Raw genomic sequence first — 24,489 nt, forward strand, 5'->3', positions numbered from 1 at the left:
TAGTGCAAACTTCAACTCTGGGAACACTATATAAAATCCATGTATCCCAAAGGATCTCAAACTCCCATCAGTAAAGAATGCTTGCTAAAGGTGATTTCCAAAATCAAAAATAAAAACTCCATGACACTGAAAAACATATCCAACTTTCAGCTGAACAGCACTAAACATGCACTAGTGGACCTGCTTCTACAGTTATCCAACCTAAGCTTAGGTACCTACTTTGTTGCAGAGGAATGGCGCATAGCAGCTATGATGCCAATTTACAAGAGCACGCCCCGCCCCACCACAGAGACAAGAAAATATACGTCCATTAGCCTAATTAGCCTAATCTCTAAAGCATTAAATCATGTCATAACTGACCTGATAAACTATGATAAAAAATCTTATAAGACGTTACCTTCAGCAGAATTGGTTTGTTAAGGTTAGATCCTGCATAATGGATCTGGTAACTTCTTTGAGAAGGTAACTGAAACAGTAGGCAGCAATCATGCTGTCCATACAGCTGTCCATACAGCATTTACTGACCTCACCAAGGCATTTCATTCCATATTGAATACTAACATAATTTACCAGTTAATTGCACTCTAAATTGACCCTCATGTAGTTGTGTGGATAGCAAGCTGGCTGACCGAAAGTACGAGTGCAGTGATGGTGGCAGGTTATTCTTACAAGAGCGTGAAGGTAATCATTGAAATCCCTCAGCGTCTTTGTTAGGATCTAGGCAGATTGTCAGATACATCTTTGATCTCCAGATCAAAAGTTTGGATCTCGGATTAATGAAGTTTGCAGATGTTTGCAAACCAGGTGTAATCTTCACATCCCCTTCTCACATGCGGCCACAGCTTAAACTTACACACGTGAATCGCTAGTGCACAAAAATGGGCTAAAAGTACATTCTAAAAAGTACGATATCATTCCATTTGGTAAGCAATTCCTCCACCCAGCTTAGAGTATAGAAAACACCCCAGGTCAAAATGAAGTTGTTCTGAGAGAGTATGTAACATTGGTAGATAATTCCATGCCCTTTGTTCATCATGTTGCAATACTGTTAAGGAAATCCTTCTAGCTGGTGCAGTTGATTGTAAATTATATCTCCTCTAGATCCAAAGGTACCCCATCCCTCTATATTTAGCCCTGATCAGGCCCATCACCTATTATAATGCCCCATTGGGATGAATCTTACTAAACAATATCAGGCTGTCTGAGACACTCCAAAGGTTCCTAACAAAAAGATCATAGGCATGCATTACCTCAGCTGCCAGGAAAGACTAGAAGCTCTAGCATTAATCAGTGCCCTGTAGGTTCCTTAGGGGTGATTTGTGCCTTCTTTTGGGGTCATTAGGGATCCATCACTCCAAGACATCTTATGTCTCCATAAATCAAGCATTCTAGTGAACACTAACATGAGGGATGTGACCCTGCTTCAACAAATAAACAAATCACAGTAGAGTGACCAATTCATCATGCAATGACTACCCCTTCTCTGGAGCAAACTGCCACTCCAAATCAAGCAACATGACACAATATTTTCCTTTAATAAGGGATTATACAATTGGATGGGTAATCACAAATTCACCCTTGGCGTGAATAGCTTATTACTGCTTGAGAATGGAGGCAAGGTCTAAGGATGGGTACTGGAACAGTGTAAATGACTAAATAGCCTGTTTTCCTCATATTTTCTATGATTCTGTGACTATGAATATGTATAATGGAGAGACATACAAAATGGGCTGTAGGCAGTGATTTAGCCGGTATCACTAAATCACTTACATTTGTATTCATTGAATAGATGTGTCTTTATTTATTTATTTTGAATTGGGAAAGATTTTCTAGAGCAGTAGTTTTTTTCAAGATTTTTTCAGAATGATGTTTTATTTCTGATGCATAATCTGGAAAGAAATAGTTACATTGTCATAATAACTGCCTTTACAGCTTGTTATTGCTATTATGATGGTATGAGGTACCCATATGGCTCCATCATCTACAACACCACAGATGGAATTGGTGGGTGCATTACAGCAACTTGTGGTATCAATGGAACAATCCACAGAGATGTGTACACGTGCTCCATTTCAACTACAACACCAAGTAGTACATTCTCATTTTCCACAGCAGCTCCGACCTCCAATACGTCATCTCAGTCTGGTATGTTACTGATATGTTTTACTGGTTGGCTATTTTTCCTGTGAGCATATGTTTCCTATATACCATTCTCACTGCAGCTTATATCTCTTTCAGAATGCAGTTTACCACATGTATAGGTGATGTCATCAAACAATTTCATTTTTTTCAGCAACTTTCTAATAATATGATTAATGGCCGTAGTTGAACTGAGGACATTGCAGTTATTGCTTGATGTATATTCAGAATGAGAAAAAATGTTCTGTTTTGTTTGCCTTGTAAACAGCTACGCTGCTATGATTCTTTTTCAGATTTAATTTAACATACCTTTTTTATGACATCTGATTCAGAAATCAAGTCTGCTTTTGTTTTTCCTGAAATAAAAATTTGTCACCCACTATGATGAGAAATTTCCCTCCAAGACATCCTCTGATACCTTTTGTGGCAATCCATTTATGTAAAATAATGAATCTCATAAAACTGACTTATGTAAGTCTAGTATCTTGTAAATGAACTGACTTTCTACTTGAATATGGACTACAGTCAGTATGATGTGAGCCTTATAGTTGTAGTACAAATATATTAATATAAAATAATTTCATTTAGGAGAACATGAAAATACACTCACATATATTGTTGTGCAGTCATAAGCAATAAACTTAAACATGATGGTATTGTGGCTCAGAACAGAACCCAGTATATTATTAAAATCAAATTGCATGCTGGGTAACCCTGAAGGAACCTGGTTTCCTAATATGGAAGGTAATAATATCAGCTTATATCAAAGATAACATTAGCTTATGTCAAAGATATTAGCTGAAAAAAATTGGACATCCTGCAAATTGTAGAAGAAACCACAAAATTTTGATACTGGCTTCTATTTTCAGATTTTGATTATGTTACTTTAATATGGTTTTAGTGGTCCTGCATTCTTAAATATTTTTCCAGCAAGAACAAAAGTGTTTTATTACACGTATATGCCACTAGTGTTCATCTAATAATTGAATATGGTGGATCATTGTGCTCATATAACATCAAACAACTGAAGTCCCCGGAGAGTATTCAGAAAATGCTGGCAAGACAGATAAAAGGTTACGAATCAATGTCTTAAGTGAAGAGGCTTAAGAACTTATCCCTCTATTCCATAACATATAGGCTTTTGAGGGGTGACTTAAATTTAATTTATAAATGCTTGCATGATGATTATCTGGTAGCAGTTAGAAATCAAATTTATTAATCATGAACTTCAGACAAGGCAAGCAATAACAATCAATTGCTCAAGCTTGTTTCAGTTAATTCAAGGTTCTAAATCTTTGAGGTACTAATAAGATCATTTCTGTAGGCCAGGGTACAAAGTTTGACTCATTCCAATTAAATTTGTTTACTGTATCATTCTGGGCATGTCACTTAGCCTTACAATACTGTTGAGTCACCCCAGAAAAGCCTAGTTGGGTCCAGTAGGTTTACCGAGCAATAAATAAGTAAAAAGTGCAGTCTCTTTAGGATTTGTTGCTGTCTACAAACAGTAGGACACTGTTGTTTCAAATGTAAGAACTGTGGACCTTACATTCAATCACATCACAAATTTTTATGCATCCTTTAACACACTGTCACTGTGCTATGTAGGCTCACACTGAAACAAGGTATGTAAAGATATCTGGGAATCATTAAATCTGACCATGAGATTATGTGTAATGCAAAATATAAACATCATTGCAGTAAGGTATTAATCAAATAATTAAATGGGCGGTGAATAGAACCATAGTGTAGTTCAAACTTTGATAGGTTAAGAAGTTTTTACCAAATGATTCTAGTCTAATCAGGAAGGTTTCAAAGTTTCCTGTTTCAACTAGAACAACCTGAACATGTCATAAATAATTTAACCAAAGACTACAATCTGAAAATATTTATATGTTATCAGAGAGATACGAGTCAACATAGCTCTCAATTTGTACATACTTAGATTTTTGTTGTGCCTGCATACTTGAATACTTTTAGTATGACTCACTGGACAAAAAGTGTGCAGCCAGCTACTTTCACCCCATAAAACGTATTTGATAACTCAAAAATGTCACATTGCAACTATGCTGCATTATAATCTACAATGTCATTAGTAAATCTTAAAATCAATTTTGTTTATGCTGTTCATAGAAGGCAGTTAATAGTTTAAAGGGATTTAGTAATATTATAAGATATGCTGCAGGTAACAAAGCAATATAAAGATTGCATTTAACGTATTTACAAATGACCTTTTAAATGGCTAACCACTTGACAGTGGACATTGACTTTTGCTGATGTGAAAACCCTGCCCCATGTAAACCTGAGAAAAGAAGGTTGATGATGATGACAACATTTTAAATTTTAAAATGTCCATTTTCTTTAGATGATACATTTTTATCTAAAATACAAATTTTAACATAAAATAAATATTTAAATCTCTTACTCTCTCTCTCTTTCTATATATATATATATATATATATATATATATATATATATATATATATTTATTAATTATTTGTTTTGCAGTTCCATCCCTACCGACAACAGCACAATGTCTGCAGGAGGCTTGTCAGTGGACCGACTGGTATGATGTCAGCTGTCCAGAATATGGAGAAACAAGTGGAGACTTTGAAACATTTGATAACATAAGGGCTAAAGGATATGTTTTCTGTACCAAACCAAATGGAGTGGAATGCAGGGCAAAAAACTTTCCTGCAATGAAAATAGAAGACCTAGGACAAATTTTACAATGTAGCAACTCATCTGGGTTGGTGTGTCACAATGACCAACAAGCAACACAACTGTGCTACAATTATGAAATTCGGATTTTGTGTTGCAGTTATATACCATGTGATCTGACATCTATCTCACCAATAACGTTGACATTTTCTACCACATCTATTGAATCAAAATTATCAACCACAGCATATGCATCCACATTGTTTGTCAGCCCCAGCGGAAAAGCTACAGTTTCGAAATATTCAACTGTAGAAAGAACAAGTGTCAAAGAAGAAACTTCTGTAAAGCCAACCATTTCATTCACTGCAACAGAGCCTAAAAGTACAAGGTATGTAAGTTCTACAACTGAATCAGTATCTATGAAATCTATCAAGACAACTGAGAAAGAAATAAAAGGGTCAACAGAAGTGTATAGAACAACACCTGAACTGACTACAATGCATGGTAAAACAAATACACCTGAAAAAACTGAAAAGACAGAAGAAACAACACATATCAAACAATTTACATCAACTTCCGGAATAGAATTAAAAACAACCTCCACACATATATCCCAGCCTACTGTTAAATCTACACCAGCTGAGACAATGATTAAATCAACGGTCAAGCAAATAGTCTCACCTGTAATTACAACAAGCCATGCAGAGAAAACTACTTCTGAAAAACATTTCGAGACTTCTACCACAAAAGAGGTCAAAACAAGTTTCACACGAAGCACTTCTCCACAGATCACTGTAACACCTAAACTTACGTCAGTGTATACTGAAACAACTAAGCATGGACAGTTTATATCTACAACACCAGCATTGAAAACAACCATCATTACAAGTACTACACCTGAAAAAACTGAAAAGACAGAAGTAACAACACGTATCAAACAATTTACATCAACTTCTGGAATGGAATTAAAAACAACCTCCGCACATATATCCCAGCCAACTGTGAAATCTACACCAGCTGAGACAATGTTTAAATCAACGGTCAAGCAAACAGTCTCACCGGCAATCACAACAAGCCATGCAGAGAAAACTACTTCTGAAAAACATTTAGAGATTTCTACCACAAAAGAGGTCAAAACAAGTTTCACAAGAAGCACTTCTCCACAGATCACTGTAACACCTAAACTGACGTCAGTGTATACTGAAACAACTAAGCATGCACAGTTTATATCTACAACACCAACATTGAAAACAACCATCATTACACATTCTACACCTGAAAAAACTGAAAAGACAGAAGTAACAACACGCATCAAACAATTTACATCAACTTCTGGAATGGAATTAAAAACAACCTCCGCACATATATCCCAGCCAACTGTGAAATCTACACCAGCTGAGACAATGTTTAAATCAACGGTCAAGCAAACAGTCTCACCTGCAATTACAACAAGCCATGCAGAGAAAACTACTTCTGAAAAATATTTAGAGACTTCTACCACAAAAGAGGTGAAAACAAGTTTCACAAAAAGCACTTCTCCACAGATCACCATAACACCTAAACTGATGTCAGTGTATACTGAAACAACTAAGCATGGACAGTTTGTATCTACAACGCCAGCACTGAAAACGACTATCATTATGCGTACTACACCTGAAAAAACTAAAAAGACAGAAGTAACAACACCAATCAAGCCATTTACATCAACTTCTGGAATGGAATTAAAAACAACATCCGCGCGTATATCCCAGCCTACTGTTAAATCTACACCAGCTGAGACAATGTTTAAATCAACAGTCAAGCAAACAGTTTCACCTGTAATTACAACAAGCCATGCAGAGAAAACTACTTCTGAAAAACATTTACAGACTTCTACTACAAAAGAGGTCAAAACAAGTTTCACACGAAGCACATCTCCACAGATCACCATAACACCTAAACTGACTTCAATGTATACTGAAACAACTAAGCAAGGACAGTTTATATCTACAACATCAGCATTGAAAACTACACCTGAAAAATCTGAAAAGACAGAAGTAACAACACGTATCAAACAATTTACATCAACTTCCGGAATAGAATTAAAAACAACCTCCGCACGTATATCCCAGCCAACTGTTAAATCTACACCAGCTGAGACAATGTTTAAATCAACGATCAAGCAAACAATCTCACCTGTAATTACAACAAGCCATGCAGAGAAAACTACTTCTGAAAAACATTTACAGACTTCTACCACAAAAGAGGTCAAAACAAGTTTCACACGAAGCACTTCTCCACAGATCACCATAACACCTAAACTGACGTCAGTGTATACTGAAACAACTAAGCATGGACAGTCTATATCTACAACACCCACACTGAAAACAACTATCATTACACGTACTACACCTGAAAAAACTGAAAAGACAGAAGTAACAACACGTATCAAACAATTTACATCAACTTCCGGAATAGAATTAAAAACAACCTCTGCACATATATCCCAGCCTACTGTTAAATCTACACCAGCTGAGACAATGATTAAATCAACAGTTAAGCAAACAGTCTCACCTGTAATGACAACAAGCCATGCAGAGAAAACTACTTCTGAAAAACATTTAGAGACTTCTACCACAAAAGAGGTCAAAACAAGTTTCACAAGAAGCACTTCTCCACAGATCACCATAACACCTAAACTGATGTCAGTGGATACTGAAACAACTAAGCATGGACAGTTTGTATCTACAACGCCAGCACTGAAAACGACTATCATTATGCATACTACATCTGAAAAAACTAAAAAGACAGAAGTAACAACACCAACCAAACCATTTACATCAACTTCTGGAATGGAATTAAAAACAACGTCCGCACATATATCCCAGCCAACTGTTAAATCTACACCAGCTGAGACAATGTTTAAATCAACGATCAAGCAAACAATCTCACCTGTAATTACAACAAGCCATGCAGAGAAAACTACTTCTGAAAAACATTTACAGACTTCTACCACAAAAGAGGTCAAAACAAGTTTCACACGAAGCACTTCTCCACAGATCACCTTAACACCTAAACTGACGTCAGCATATACTGAAACAACTAAGCATGGACAGTTTGTATCTACAACAACAACACTGAAAACAACTATCATTACACGTACTACACCTGAAACAACTGAAAAGCCAGAATTAACAACACCTATCAAGCCATTTACATCAACTTCTGGAATGGAATTAAAAACAACCTCCACACATATATCCCAGCCTACTGTTAAATCTACACCAGCTGAGACAATGTTTAAATCAACAGTCAAGCAAACAGTCTCACCTATAATTACAACAAGCCATGCAGAGAAAACTACTTCTGAAAAACATTTACAGACTTCTACTACAAAAGAGGTCAAAACAAGTTTCACACGAAGCACATCTCCACAGATCACCATAACACCTAAACTGACTTCAATGTATACTGAAACAACTAAGCAAGGACAGTTTATATCTACAACACCAGCATTGAAAACTACACCTGAAAAATCTGAAAAGACAGAAGTAACAACACGTATCAAACAATTTACATCAACTTCCGGAATAGAATTAAAAACAACCTCCGCACGTATATCCCAGCCAACTGTTAAATCTACACCAGCTGAGACAATGTTTAAATCAACGATCAAGCAAACAATCTCACCTGTAATTACAACAAGCCATACAGAGAAAACTACTTCTGAAAAACATTTACAGACTTCTACCACAAAAGAGGTCAAAACAAGTTTCACACGAAGCACTTCTCCACAGATCACCATAACACCTAAACTGACGTCAGTGTATACTGAAACAACTAAGCATGGACAGTCTATATCTACAACACCCACACTGAAAACAACTATCATTACACGTACTACACCTGAAAAAACTGAAAAGTCAGAAGTAACAACACGTATCAAACCATTTACATCAACTTCTGGAATGGAATTAAAAACAACGTCCGCACATATATCCCAGCCAACTGTTAAATCTACACCAGCTGAGACAATGTTTAAATCAACGATCAAGCAAACAATCTCACCTGTAATTACAACAAGCCATGCAGAGAAAACTACTTCTGAAAAACATTTACAGACTTCTACCACAAAAGAGGTCAAAACAAGTTTCACACGAAGCACTTCTCCACAGATCACCTTAACACCTAAACTGACGTCAGCATATACTGAAACAACTAAGCATGGACAGTTTGTATCTACAACAACAACACTGAAAACAACTATCATTACACGTACTACACCTGAAAAAACTGAAAAGCCAGAAGTAACAACACCTATCAAGCCATTTACATCAACTTCTGGAATGGAATTAAAAACAACCTCCACACATATATCCCAGCCTACTGTTAAATCTACACCAGCTGAGACAATGTTTAAATCAACAGTCAAGCAAACAGTCTCACCTATAATTACAACAAGCCATGCAGAGAAAACTACTTCTGAAAAACATTTAGAGACTTCTACCACAAAAGAGGTCAAAACAAGTTTCACAAGAAGCATTTCTCCACAGATCACCATAACACCTAAACTGATGTCAGTGTATACTGAAACAACTAAGCATGGACAGTTTGTATCTACAACGCCAGCACTGAAAACGACTATCATTATGCCTACTACATCTGAAAAAACTAAAAAGACAGAAGTAACAACATCAATCAAGCCATTTACATCGACTTCTGGAATGGAATTAAAAACAACGTCCGCACATATATCCCAGCCAACTGTTAAATCTACACCAGCTGAGACAATGTTTAAATCAACGATCAAGCAAACAACCTCACCTGTAATTATAACAAGCCATGCAGAGAAAACTACTTCTGAAAAACATTTAGAGACTTCTACCACAAAAGAGGTCAAAACAAGTTTCACACGAAGCACTTCTCCACAGATCACGATAACACCTAAACTGACATCAGCATATACTGAAACAACTAAGCATGGACAGTTTGTATCTACAACAACAGCACTGAAAACAACTATCATTACATATACTACACCTGAAAAAACTGAAAAGACAGAAGTAACAACACGTATCAAACAATTTACATCAACGTCTGGAATGGAATTAAAAACAACCTCCGCACGTATATCCCAGCCAACTGTGAAACCTACACCAGCTGAGACAATGTTTAAATCAACGGTCAAGCAAACAGTCTCACCTGTATTTACAACTAGCCATGTGGAGAAAACTACTTCTGAAAAATATTTAGAGACTTCTACCACAAAAGAGGTCAAAACAGGTTTCACACGAAGCACTTCTCCGCAGATCACCATAACACATAAATTGACGTCAGCATATACTGAAACAACTAAGCATGGACAGGTCGTATCTACAACACCAGCACTGAAAACGACTACCATTATACGTACTACACCTGAAAAAACTGAAAAGACAGAAGAAACAACACGTATCAAACAATTTACATCAACGTCCGGAATGGAATTAAAAACAACCTCCGCACGTAGATCTCAACCTACTGTTAAATCTACCCCAGCTGAGACAATGTTTAAATCTACAGTCAAGCAAACAGTCTCACCTATAATGACAACAAGCCATGCAGAGAAAACTACTTCTGAAAAACATTTAGAGACTTCTACCACAAGAGAAGTCAAAACAAGTTTCACACGAAGCACTTCTCCACAAATCACCATTACACCTAAACTGACGTCAGTGTATAGTGAAACAACTAAGCATGGACAGTTTATATCTACAACACCAGCACTGAAAACGACTATCGTTACACGTACTACACCTGAAAAAACTGAAAAGACAGAAGTAACAACACCTATCAAGCCATTTACATCAACTTCTGGAATGGAATTAAAAACAACCTCCACACATATATCCCAGCCTACTGTTAAATCTACACCAGCTGAGACAATGTTTAAATCAACCATCAAGCAAACAGTCTCACCTATAATTACAACAAGTCATGCAGAAAAAACTACTTCTGAAAAACATTTAGAGGCTTCTACCACAAAAGAGGTCAAAACAAGTTTCACACGAAGCACTTCTCCACAGATCACCATAACACCTAAACTGACGTCAGTGTATTCTGAAACAACTAAGCATGGACAGTTTATATCTACAACACCAGCACTGAAAACGACTATCATTATACATACTACACCTGAAAAAACTGAAAAGACAGAAGTAACAACGCGTATCAAACAATTTACATCAACTTCCGGAATGGAATTAAAAACAACCTCTGCACGTTTATCCCAGCCAACTGTGAAATCTACACCAGCTGAGACAATGTTTAAATCAACGGTCAAGCAAACAGTCTCACCTGCAATTACAACAAGCCATGCAGAAAAAACTACTTCTGAAAAACATTTAGAGACTTCTACCACAAAAGAGGTCAAAACAAGTTTCACACGAAGCACTTCTCCACAGATCACCATTACAACTAAACTGACGTCAGTGTATAGTGAAACAACTAAGCATGGACAGTTTATATCTACAACACCAGCAGTGAAAACGACTATCATTACACGTACTACACCTGAAAAAACTGAAAAGACAGCAGTAACAACACCTATCAAGCCATTTACATCAACTTCTGGAATGGAACTAAAAACAACCTCCACACATATATCCCAGCCAACTGTGAAATCTACACCAGCTGAGACAATGTTTAAATCAACGGTCAAGCAAACAGTCTCACCTGCAATTACAACAAGCCATGCAGAAAAAACTACTTCTGAAAAACATTTAGAGACTTCTACCACAAAAGAGGTCAAAACAAGTTTCACACAAAGCACTTCTCCACAGATCACCATAACACCTAAACTGACGTCTCTGTATACTGAAACAACTAAGCATGAACAGTTTATCTCTACAACAACAGCACTGAAAACAACTATCTTTACACGTACTACACCTGAAAAAAATGAAAAGACAGAAGTAACAACACCTATCAAGTCATTTACATCAACTACTGGAATGGAATTAAAAACAACCTCTGCACATATATCCCAGCCTACTGTTAAATCTACTCCAGCTGAGACAATGTTTAAATCAACAGTCAAGCAAACAGTCTCACCTATAATTACAACAAGCCATGCAGAGAAAACTACTTCTGAAAAACATTTAGAGACTTCTACCACAAGAGAGGTCAAAACAAGTTTCACACGAAGCACTTCTCCACAGATCACCACAACACCTAAACTGACGTCAGTGTATACTGAAACAACTAAGCATGGACAATTTATATCTACAACACCAGCACTGAAAACGACTATCATTACACATACTACACCTGAAAAAACTGAAAAGACAGAAGTAACAACACCTATCAAGCCTTTTACATCAACTTCTGAAATGGAATTAAAAACAACGTCCGCACATATATCTCAGCCTACTGTTAAATCTACACCAGCTGAGACAATGTTTAAATCAACCATCAAGCAAACAGTCTCACCTGTAGTTACAACAAGCCATGCAGAGAAAACTACTTCTGAAAAACATTTAGAGACTTCTACCACAGAAGAGGCTAAAACAGCTTTCACAAGAAGCACATCTCCACAGATCACCACAACACCTAAACTAACTTCAGTGTATACTGAAACAACTAAGCATGGACAGTTTGTATCTACAATGCCAGCACTGAAAACGACTATCATTACACATACTACACCTGAAAAAACTGAAAAGACAGAAGTAACAACACCTATCAAGCCATTTACATCAACTTCTGGAATGGAATTAAAAACAACCTCTACACATATGTCCCAACCTACTGTTAAATCTACACCAGCTGAGACAATGTTTAAATCAACAGTCAAGCAAACAGTCTCACCTATAATTACAACAAGCCATGCAGAGAAAACTACTTCTGAAAAACATTTAGAGACTTCTACCACAAAAGAGGTCAAAACAAGTTTCACAGGAATCACTTATCCACAGATCACCACAACACCTAAACTGACGTCAGTGTATAGTGAAACAACTAAGCATGGACAGTTTATATCTACAACACCAGCAGTGAAAACGACTATCATTACACGTACTACACCTGAAAAAACTGAAAAGACAGAAGTAACAACACCTATCAAGCCATTTACATCAACTTCTGGAATGGAACTAAAAACAACCTCCACACATATATCCCAGCCAACTGTGAAATCTACACCAGCTGAGACAATGTTTAAATCAACGGTCAAGCAAACAGTCTCACCTGCAATTACAACAAGCCATGCAGAAAAAACTACTTCTGAAAAACATTTAGAGACTTCTACCACAAAAGAGGTCAAAACAAGTTTCACACAAAGCACTTCTCCACAGATCACCATAACGCCTAAACTGACGTCTCTGTATACTGAAACAACTAAGCATGAACAGTTTATCTCTACAACAACAGCACTGAAAACGACTATCTTTACACGTACTACACCTGAAAAAAATGAAAAGACAGAAGTAACAACACCTATCAAGTCATTTACATCAACTACTGGAATGGAATTAAAATCAACCTCTGCACATATATCCCAGCCTACTGTTAAATCTACTCCAGCTGAGACAATGTTTAAATCAACAGTCAGGCAAACAGTCTCACCTATAATTACAACAAGCCATGCAGAGAAAACTACTTCTGAAAAACATTTAGAGACTTCTACCACAAGAGAGGTCAAAACAAGTTTCACACGAAGCACTTCTCCACAGATCACCACAACACCTAAACTGACGTCAGTGTATACTGAAACAACTAAGCATGGACAATTTATATCTACAACACCAGCACTGAAAACGACTATCATTACACATACTACACCTGAAAAAACTGAAAAGACAGAAGTAACAACACCTATCAAGCCTTTTACATCAACTTCTGAAATGGAATTAAAAACAACGTCCGCACATATATCTCAGCCTACTGTTAAATCTACACCAGCTGAGACAATGTTTAAATCAACCATCAAGCAAACAGTCTCACCTGTAGTTACAACAAGCCATGCAGAGAAAACTACTTCTGAAAAACATTTAGAGACTTCTACCACAAGAGAGGTCAAAACAAGTTTCACACGAAGCACTTCTCCACAGATCACCACAACACCTAAACTGACGTCAGTGTATACTGAAACAACTAAGCATGGACAATTTATATCTACAACACCAGCACTGAAAACGACTATCATTACACATACTACACCTGAAAAAACTGAAAAGACAGAAGTAACAACACCTATCAAGCCTTTTACATCAACTTCTGAAATGGAATTAAAAACAACGTCCGCACATATATCTCAGCCTACTGTTAAATCTACACCAGCTGAGACAATGTTTAAATCAACCATCAAGCAAACAGTCTCACCTGTAGTTACAACAAGCCATGCAGAGAAAACTACTTCTGAAAAACATTTAGATACTTCTACCACAGAAGAGGCTAAAACAAGTTTCACAAGAAGCACATCTCCACAGATCACCACAACACCTAAACTAACTTCAGTGTATACTGAAACAACTAAGCATGGACAGTTTGTATCTACAATGCCAGCACTGAAAACGACTATCATTACACGTACTACACCTGAAAAAACTGAAAAGACAGAAGTAACAACACCTATCAAGCCATTTACATCAACTTCTATAATGGAATTAAAAACAACCTCCACACATATGTCCCAACCTACTGTTAAATCTACACCAGCTGAGACAATGTTTAAATCAACAGTCAAGCAAACAGTCTCACCTATAATTACAACAAGCCATGCAGAGAAAACTACTTCTGAAAAACATTTAGAGACTTCTACCACAAAAGAGGTCAAAACAAGTTTCACACGAAGCACTTATCCACAGATCACCACAACACCTAAACTGACGTCAGTGTATACTGAAACAACTAAGCATGGACAATTTATATCTACAACACCAGCACTGAAAACGACTATCATTACACGTACTACACCTGAAAAAACTGAAAAGACAGAAGTAACAACACCTATCAAGCCTTTTACATCAATTTCTGAAATGGAATTAAAAACAACGTCCGCACATATATCCCTTCCTACTGTTAAATCTACACCAGCTGAGACAATGTTTAAATCAACCGTCAAGCAAACAGTCTCACCTGTACTTACAACAAGCCATGCAGAGAAAACTACTTCTGAAAAACATTTAGAGGCTTCTACCACAAAAGAGGCTAAAACAAGTTTCACAAGAAGCACATCTCCACAGATCACCACAACACCTAAACTAACTTCAGTGTATACTGAAACAACTAAGCATGGACAGTTTGTATCTACAACGCCAGCACTGAAAACGACTATCATTGCACGTACTACACCTGAAAAAACTGAAAAGACAGAAGTAACAACACCTATCAAGCCATTTACATCAACTTCTGGAATGGAACTAAAAACAACCTCCACACATATATCCCAGCCTACTGTTAAATCTACACCAGCTGAGACAATGTTTAAATCAACAGTCAAGCAAACAGTCTCACCTATAATTACAACAAGCCATGCAGAGAAAACTACTTCTGAAAAATATTTAGAGACTTCTACCACAAAAGAGGTCAAAACAGGTTTCACACGAAGCACTTCTCCACAGATCACCATAACAACTAAACTGACTTCAATGTATACTGAAATAACTAAGCATGAACCGTTTACATCTACAAGACCAGCATTGAAAACAACTATCATTATACCTACTACATCTGAAAAAACTGAAAAGACTGAAGTAACCATACCTATCAAGCCATTTACATCAACTTCTGGAATGGAATTAAAAACAACCTCCGCACGTATATCCCAGCCTACTGTTAAATCTACACCAACTGAGACAATGTTTAAATCAACGGTCAAGCAAACAGTCTCACCTATAATTACAACAAGCCATGCAGAGAAAACTACTTCTGAAAAACATTTAGAGACTTCTACCACAAAAGAGGTCAAAACAAGTTTCACACGAAGCACTTCTCCACAGTTCACCATAACACCTAAACTGACTTTAATGTATACTGGAACAACTGAGCATAAACCATTTATATCTACAAGACCACCATTCAAAACGACTATCATTATACGTACTACATCTGAAAAAACTGAAAAGACAGAAGTAACCACACCTATCAAGCTATTTACATCATCTTCTGGAATGGAATTAAAAACAACCTCTGGACGCATATCCCAGCTTACTGTTAAATCTACACCAGCTGAGACAATGTTTAAATCAACGGTCAAGCAAACAGTCTCACCTGTAATTACAACAAGCCATGCAGAGAAAACTACTTCTGAAAAACATTTAGAGACTTCTACCACAAAAGAGGTCAAAACAAGTTCCACACAAAGCACATCTCCACAGATCACCACAACACCTAAACTGATGTCAGTGTATACTGAAACAACTAAGCATGGACAATTTGTATCTACAACACCAGCATTGAAAACGACTATCATTACACGTACTACACCTGAAAAAACTGAAAATATAGAAGTAACAACACCTATCAAACAATTTACATCAACTTCCGGAATGGAATTAAAAACAACCTCCGCACGTGTATCCCAGCCTACTTTTAAATCTACACCAGCTGAGACAATGTTTAAATCAACGGTCAAGCAAACAATCTCACCTGTAATTACAACAAGACATGCAGAGAAAACTACTTCTGAAAAACATTTAGAGACTTCTACCACAAAAGAGGTCAAAACAAGTTCTGCCAGGTCAACTTCAAAATTATCTCAAAGGACATCAGCTGGTAACACTGCATCTGGTGAAGAGACTTCATCAGTTGAAGTGACAAAGGTGAAATCTACTCCTCATGAGGCATCTAGACTAACAAGTAACTTGTTTACTATTCCTAAAAGTACCTCAATCACAGCTCCAACTGCAACACATCCTTCAGAATCGACACTTCATCATTCCATTTCTGCATTACCGGCAACCACAACAGTAATAGGACATACACACCTGCCTGAACTGACCTCAACATTAATCCGTCAAACCTCTAAACCACGAGAAACTTTCCTAACTACAAAATGCGTCTGCAGTATTAATGGAGTAATTGTGCCTCCAGGTTAGTACTGCTAATACTGTCTTATGCTTAATATCTTTATTGCAGTCTTTCTCTCCCCCTCCTTCTTTTTCTCGAACCTTCTTTTCCTTATTTTATCTCTCTTTAGTATTAAACACTATTACCTAATTGTCAGACATCCATACCTTACATTTTAATATCTTTAACTGTGTATTGTGAACTTTCATAAACAGCTACAAAGAGCCATTACTAATACTACTTGTATATTAGTTAGATGTAACAGAAACAGAGGAAAATGTGAGCCTGCAACAAATGAAGGTCTAGGCTCTGTAAAAAAAAAAAAACATCTGACAGAAAGTATATTTAGTAACTGCTAGCATTTGATGAAATAGATGAGGGTGGCTTCATAGCTATTTACTGCTATGAGACATGAGGTGAAAATCTTTTAGTAATGCATCACAGTAGCTTATTTATTATATTTCTTTGCATACTCCATTCACAATATTTTCTTTCTTATCTTATACAATCTGGCTCTTCAAAGCCTATAATGTCATTTTCTGAGTTATTTTTGTTAGTCGTATGATGCAGTATCTCTCTGTGACTTCATTCAGATATACTGAATTGTAATGGTCCATGCTGTAACAGAGTGTCATCTGGAAGTTACTAGCTATACATAATATTATATATTTTTGTCAACTCATGCACTAGCTGATCAGTATAACCTGACTGAAAAATACCTGTTTTGCCATTATGAGATTTCAGTACAGGATTGGGATATATGCTTTTTTTCCACAATGTAGTGTGATCTCAGAGTTGGTATATATAAGTTGCAGTGAAATTAGAAAGGAGCAGGGCGGCTTGCCCTTGGAAAAACATTGTTTTCTTTCTATTTTTTCATTCCTTTGTGGATCAATGTTTAAGTGGTTCAATGGCAAGAGTCCAACTTTGTCTCCCAAAATAATATATGGCTGTGTGTGTATACACATACACAGAAACACACACACACACACACACACACACACACACACACACACACACACACACACACACACACAAAATCACACGCGCACCACACTCACCACACGCACCATACATGCACACATAAGCATCTACATAACAGAAACAGACAGACACAAACACTTGTGCATATACACATTCATACATATAAGAGTCTCATACTGATGCAGCCAGCAGTATTACCCAGCTCACGTTTTAATTAGCATTTTTGACTTCTGTACATTGTACCCTGCTCCACTGTAGCCTGGCTCCTGGCTGAAAAGCATTGGTTCACCAGTCAGCCAATAAAGTGATTACAGTTATCACAGCAAACACGTACATGAATTAATAAACAAGGTGCTACAGTGACACCGTCAATCATATTCTCTGATTATCTGTCTGTTGTGCAAAAGTACTCAGTGAGAACTAATCATGTGTGGTTATATTTTATAAGCCTAAAATGAAACCTTCTGACAGGAAACACTTTTTGTCATTAGTAGAAACAGAACAGTTTTGATATGCTATTAATGAAATGCAAAATTAGTGTTTAATACTCAGACAAATTCTCATTATGAAATGTTGCTGGTACACTTACTTGAAAATCATTCTCAGTTAGAACAGTATGTTTTGGGAGTTGATTCCAAGGTGAAGTGACCCACAGTTTATTATATTAGTTGCCAGAGGATATGGGGCACTGCATGTTTATGGAGGCGGCCTTTATACTTTGATTACACTTATGACAGGTTTGGCTTCAATGGACAATCTGAAATCAATCAATGAAATTCATCTTCAAAAGTAGCCAGAAATAGTGTATTAGTGCATCCATATAAATAAAGAAATTAAATAAACTAAATGTAAACAGAACTAAATATTCCTGCCCTTCCTTACTGTATAGTGATAACGTTGTCCTTCTGAGACTATTGGTTACTAAGTAGTCATTTTAATTTAAATGATTGTCCCTAGAAAGCCTGATCTAGTTTTAATTTTGCTGCTGTGAAAAAAAAGACATGTAGAGTAAACAAATATTTATTAGGCTCAGCAAATATTGCACAACTTAAAAGTTTTGATATGCCCCTCTTACTCCTGCTAAATAATACAGTTAACAGCAGTATTATCATAAATCCTTGAAAAGAAAACACAGTCCATTTGCAAACACTTTCATTATTTTAGACTTAGTCCACCATTTTAAGTGCTTTTTGTTGAACAAAATATGATCTTTCCATTAATATTTCTTTGTATTTTGCTAAACAAAAACTATGATGCTGAAACAAAGAAAAAACTCTATTTCAGAATGCAGAAGTAATGTGCACAATACAGTGTAAAAAACATTGAAAAATAAGCTATATAAATGGAATAATTTAACATCTATTTGCTTTTCCAGGTGAAATATTCTATAACACTACAGACAATGCAGGCTGGTGTTTTTATGCATGGTGTAATGCGGAATGTACTCTTGAGAGGCATAGTGATGTTTGTCAGAAAAGTACAATGTCTATTCCTACAGTAGCATCACGTACACCATCAAGAGAGACTGAACATAGTACAGTAAGCAGTAAAGTAACGCCGTCTGAAAAAACAAGGACTGCTTCAACAGCTGAGCAAAATATATCAAAGACCTCATCTGCATTATCACTGCTTACGACTTCAACACAGAAGGAATCGACGGTGAAGCAGGCCTCATCATCGACCCATGAGGCATCAACCCCAAGAGCATTTACAGCTTCAACGCTGGAAGGAAGTGGTACAGCTGGTACAAAAGAGACCACATCTGCAAAGACAAGGACTGCTTCCACTATTCAGAATGTCACACCGAAGACAGAGTCAGCAACTAGCCAAGTAACATCAGTGGCGTCAACAAAGAAAGAAAATGTTACAGCTGCTACAAAAATAACTACACTAGCAAAAACATCAACTGCTTCCACATCAGAGCAGCATACATCTATGATTCAAACTGCAATATCAGTCATATCACACCCAACAACGAAGGGATATGATACAACTCCTACAAAAGTAACAATCTCAGCAAACACAGGAAGTGCTTTGACAATTCATAAAGCAACATCTGAAACTCTGTCAGCAACGCATACAACTTTTATAAGTTATGAAAATGGAACTACTGGCATGAAACCAGTGACATCGCAGAATACAAGGACTGCCACAATGACCCAGAAAAGTACAGGAGAATACCAGCCATCATCAAACACAAGGACCTTTTCAACACTTGAGCAAAATACATCCAAGACCCAACCGGTAACTATAAAGTCAACTACACTTACATCATTAACAAATATGGAAAGTAAAACAGCTGCTACAGAAAGAACGATGTCTGCAAATTCAGGAATTGTTTCAACAACTGAGCATAACACATACATCTCTCATACCACTTCAAGAACTGCATTAACAAACCATACTGCTTCTACACAAACATCAAAAACTGAACCTTCAACAACCAGGTTAACTAAACCTACACTGACAGCAAGAACAGAAAATGATACACAAAGTACTAAAGTAACCATATCTGAGAACACAAGAATTGCCTCAACAGTGGGAAAAACTACACCCATCTCTCAAACATCTGCATATACAAAAACAGCAATAACACATGAGCAAGCCACATCTAAGGCTGAAACAAAATCTACAAAGATAACATTGCTTACATCTTCAGTGCAGATGAAAAGTGAAATAACCTCTACTAAAGTAACTAGATTACCAGGCACAGAAAGTGCTTTGACAACAAAGCAAAATACAGCCATGTCTTACCCACCACTAGGCACTGGAACTGCATCAACAGCTAAGCTTACATCATCAAGAATTAATAAGACAACAACCTTAATGCCAGTAACAGCTTCAACAAAGGTGGAACAGGGAACAAAAGAAACCATATCTGCTAATACAAGAACTGCTTCAACAAGTCAACATACCACAATGAATACGCAGTTGACATCTAGCCAAGTAACATCCCTGTCTTCGACAACGAAAGAAAATGTTTCAGCTGCTACAAAAGTAACTGCATTAACAAAACTAACAAGTGAGTCAATATCTGAGCTACACACTAAGATTCAAACTGTGACATCCTTAACAGCACACTCAGCAAAGGAGGAATATGACACAAATGCTACTACGGTAACCAGGTCTTCAAACAGTCAAACTGCTTCTATGACTGAAAAACATACAGCCACATCTCACCCATCTCTAGGTACAGGAATTGCTTCGACATTCAAGCAAATCACATCCGGCAATGGAAGACCATCAACAATGTTTAATACAGCTGTGCAGAGTGCCGCAACTGTTACAAAGATATCTGGTACGTCAAAACCAGAGACTGGATCAACAATGAGACAAAACACAGCCATGTCTCAGCCATCTGCAAGCACAAGAACTGTTTCAACTGCCGAGCAGAAAACATCCAAGACATATTCAGGAACAACATTAACAACCCTTAAGTCTTCTACAAGTATTAAGAATTTTACAACTGCTACAAAACTAACCATGTCTGCAAACACAAGAACTATCTCAACAACACAGCAAAAGACATTTATGTCTAAGCCACCTACAAGCACAAAAATGATTTCAACTCTTAAACAGACAACCTCCAAGACACAGACACAAGCAACAAAGTTTACTACACCTTCCTCTGCAACAAGATCTGTGAAGGTTACTAGTGCTACAAAAGTAACCAGCAGTAAGCAGACAACCTCCAAGACACAGACAAAAGCAACAAAGCTAACTACACTTTCCTCTGCAACAAGATCTGGGAAGGTTACTAGTGCTACAAAAGTAACCAGCAGTAAGCAGACAACCTCCAAGACACAGACAAAAGCAACAAAGCTAACTACACTTTCCTCTGCAACAAGATCTGGGAAGGTTACTAGTGCTACAAAAGTAACCAGCAGTAAGCAGACAACCTCCAAGACACAGACAAAAGCAACAAAGCTAACTACACTTTCCTCTGCAACAAGATCTGGGAAGGTTACTAGTGCTACAAAAGTAACCAGCAGTAAGCAGACAACCTCCAAGACACAGACAAAAGCAACAAAGCTAACTACACTTTCCTCTGCAACAAGATCTGGGAAGGTTACTAGTGCTACAAAAGTAACCAGCAGTAAGCAGACAACCTCCAAGACACAGACAAAAGCAACAAAGCTAACTACACTTTCCTCTGCAACAAGATCTGTGAAGGTTACTAGTGCTACAAAAGTAACCAGCAGTAAGCAGACAACCTCCAAGACACAGACAAAAGCAACAAAGCTAACTACACTTTCCTCTGCAACAAGATCTGAGAAGGTTACTAGTGCTACAAAAGTTACCAGCAGTAAGCAGACAACCTCCAATACACAGACAAAAGCAACAAAGCTAACCACACTTTCCTCTGCAACAAGATCTGGGAAGGTTACTAGTGCTACAAAAGTAACCAGCAGTAAGCAGACAACCTCCAAGACACAGACAAAAGCAACAAAGCTAACTACACTTTCCTCTGCAACAAGATCTGTGCAGGTTACTAGTGCTACAAAAGTAACTAGGCCTGGAAGCACAAAGACTGTCTCAACAACCAAGCAACAAATAAGCCAGTCTCAACCATCTAAAAACACAGGATATGTTACAAGTATTGAGCAAAAAACTCGGCCAGCATCAACGAAGATATCTCCTATTACATCATCAAAGATGCAAAGTGGTACAACATTTACAACAGTAACCATGTCTGCAAAGACAAGAACTGCCTCAACGTCTGAACAAAATACATCAAAGTATCAAACATCTACATATACAAGATCTCCTTCAACAGGTCAGCAAAAGACATCCAAAAGTCAACAAACAACAAAGGAGCTAATTACATTCACATCTTCAACAAAGATAAACAATGATACGACAGTTACAAAATTAACTATGTCTGCAAACATAAGAACTGCTTCAACACCAGAAGAAAACACATACAAGACTGAAAAGGTAACAACAATGAAATTAACTACATTTACATCTTCAACAAAGGTGCACAATGGTACAGGTTCTACGACTATAACCATGTCAACACCCAAAACAGAACCACCAGCAACTATGAAGACAGTTACATTCACACCGTTAACAAAGATAGAAAATCGTACCTTTACTACAAAAATAACAGTAGCAGCAAATACAGGAACTACAGCAAATGAGCAGAATACATCTAAGTCTGAACTATCAACAAAAGCAAGAACGGCACTAACGACCGAAGAAAACTCATCCAAGACTATGAAAGCTATAACAATATACACCACTTTCTCAACAAAGCAAGGAAATGGTACAAGTGCTACAAAAGTAACAGTGTCAGCAACTACGAAAACTGCCTCAACAACAAAGCAAGAAACATTCAAGACTCAGCCTGCAACAACCCTGTTCATTCCAACAAGCACTCCAATAACCAGCTGTGGTGGATTTGTGCCACCTAAAATGGTATGCTCTAAACAAAATGTAACTGAAATATTATGATAGTGAATGCTCAGATTAATTGGGAAAGATTTAGTGCTTGAGCACTGAAAGATTATTAGACTATGAAAACATGCATTAGCAATAAGAACAGGTCTAGTTCCATGAAAGGGCAGTGCTGGTGACCTAGGTTTGATTAACTACCCAGGTGCTAGAGGTCAGCCCAAAGGATAGAATGAGAGACTGAAGACCAGCTATCCTTCTGTAGGGGATGGGTAATGAAGGATGGGAAGTCACTTCCACAGAAGCCCCATCCCTCCAGTCTAAAGTCATGGGATCATAGGAGGTTACTAAGGTATGAACCCAGAGATCATTTCAAGACTAAACACTTCATCCCAATGCCAGGATTGGATTTATTATTGACTGCCCATCTCCAGAATGGTTATGAGCACTATTCCTGGTAAGAATTTACAGTGCCCCATCCACTCATCCAAGTTCCTTATGAACACTGTCATAGAGGTACTCTGCTTCGTATGAATTGGAAGTCTATTCCAAAGATGTTGCAGTGTGTGAGAGACAAATCTGTCCCTCCAACAAGTCCTATTCAAGTTGCAGGCCATATTTAGGTCCCAGAAATGGGTAGCTCCAGTCCCAGTTGATTTACAGGTGTGCAGCAAATTCATTAGGTTTGTGTCAGAGATTGCTCTGTAAGCCACACATAAGTCTCCCCTAAGAAGTCTATACGATGCTGAGTATAGTAAAAGGGACTTTAGTTGGTCTGTTTAAAGCACGTGCTGGAGTCCCTTTATCTTCTTAGTTAGAAACCTCTGATGTGTCTCCATTTGCTGCAGGTGCTTTATATGGTAAATGCTAAAAGGGGTGTTATACTGAATTATGGGCCTTATTAGAGACGAGTATAGAGGGCTTATTACTTCCTTTGTTCTAGAGGCGATGCCTTTGCTAATCAAGTGTACTGTGTAGAAAGCCTTCTTTACCACAGTAGACACATGATCCACATGGAGGCATCATGCAAATAAATACTTGCATTATGTATGTCGTATGTTACATACCTTATCAGGCCAGGGGAGGTTAAGTTTTGACAGAATAAAGCCTCTTGTATTATAGCAAAGCAAAACGGTTAGAATTTTGTTTTCAAGATGAGGCCATGGTCATTAAAGCAGATGTTCATCTGGCCTAGATCTTTGTGGAGTATGTGAGTGTCACTAGCAGACTTCACAATGACACTCTGTTTGCAGTCACCTACAAAGTTAGCTATGCAAAGCC

General features: G+C 37.3%; 1 protein-coding gene across 1 annotated transcript in view; it reads left to right on the top strand.

Annotated features, from left to right (window-relative positions):
- LOC122791458 (mucin-2-like) overlaps positions 1–24,489 on the top strand; it is a 111,427-nt gene that overhangs the window by 52,150 nt on the left and 34,788 nt on the right. The window contains exons 27-28 of the mRNA XM_044059203.1: positions 4,961–16,851; positions 19,187–23,232. Coding sequence (XP_043915138.1) covers positions 4,961–16,851; positions 19,187–23,232 — 15,937 coding nt within the window. The remainder of the gene's footprint in view (positions 1–4,960; positions 16,852–19,186; positions 23,233–24,489) is intronic.

Source organism: Protopterus annectens, chromosome 17.part0 (assembly GCF_019279795.1).
Source record: "Protopterus annectens isolate FY-2018-M chromosome 17.part0, PAN1.0, whole genome shotgun sequence".
In the NCBI taxonomy this organism is placed as follows: Eukaryota; Metazoa; Chordata; order Ceratodontiformes; family Protopteridae; genus Protopterus; species Protopterus annectens.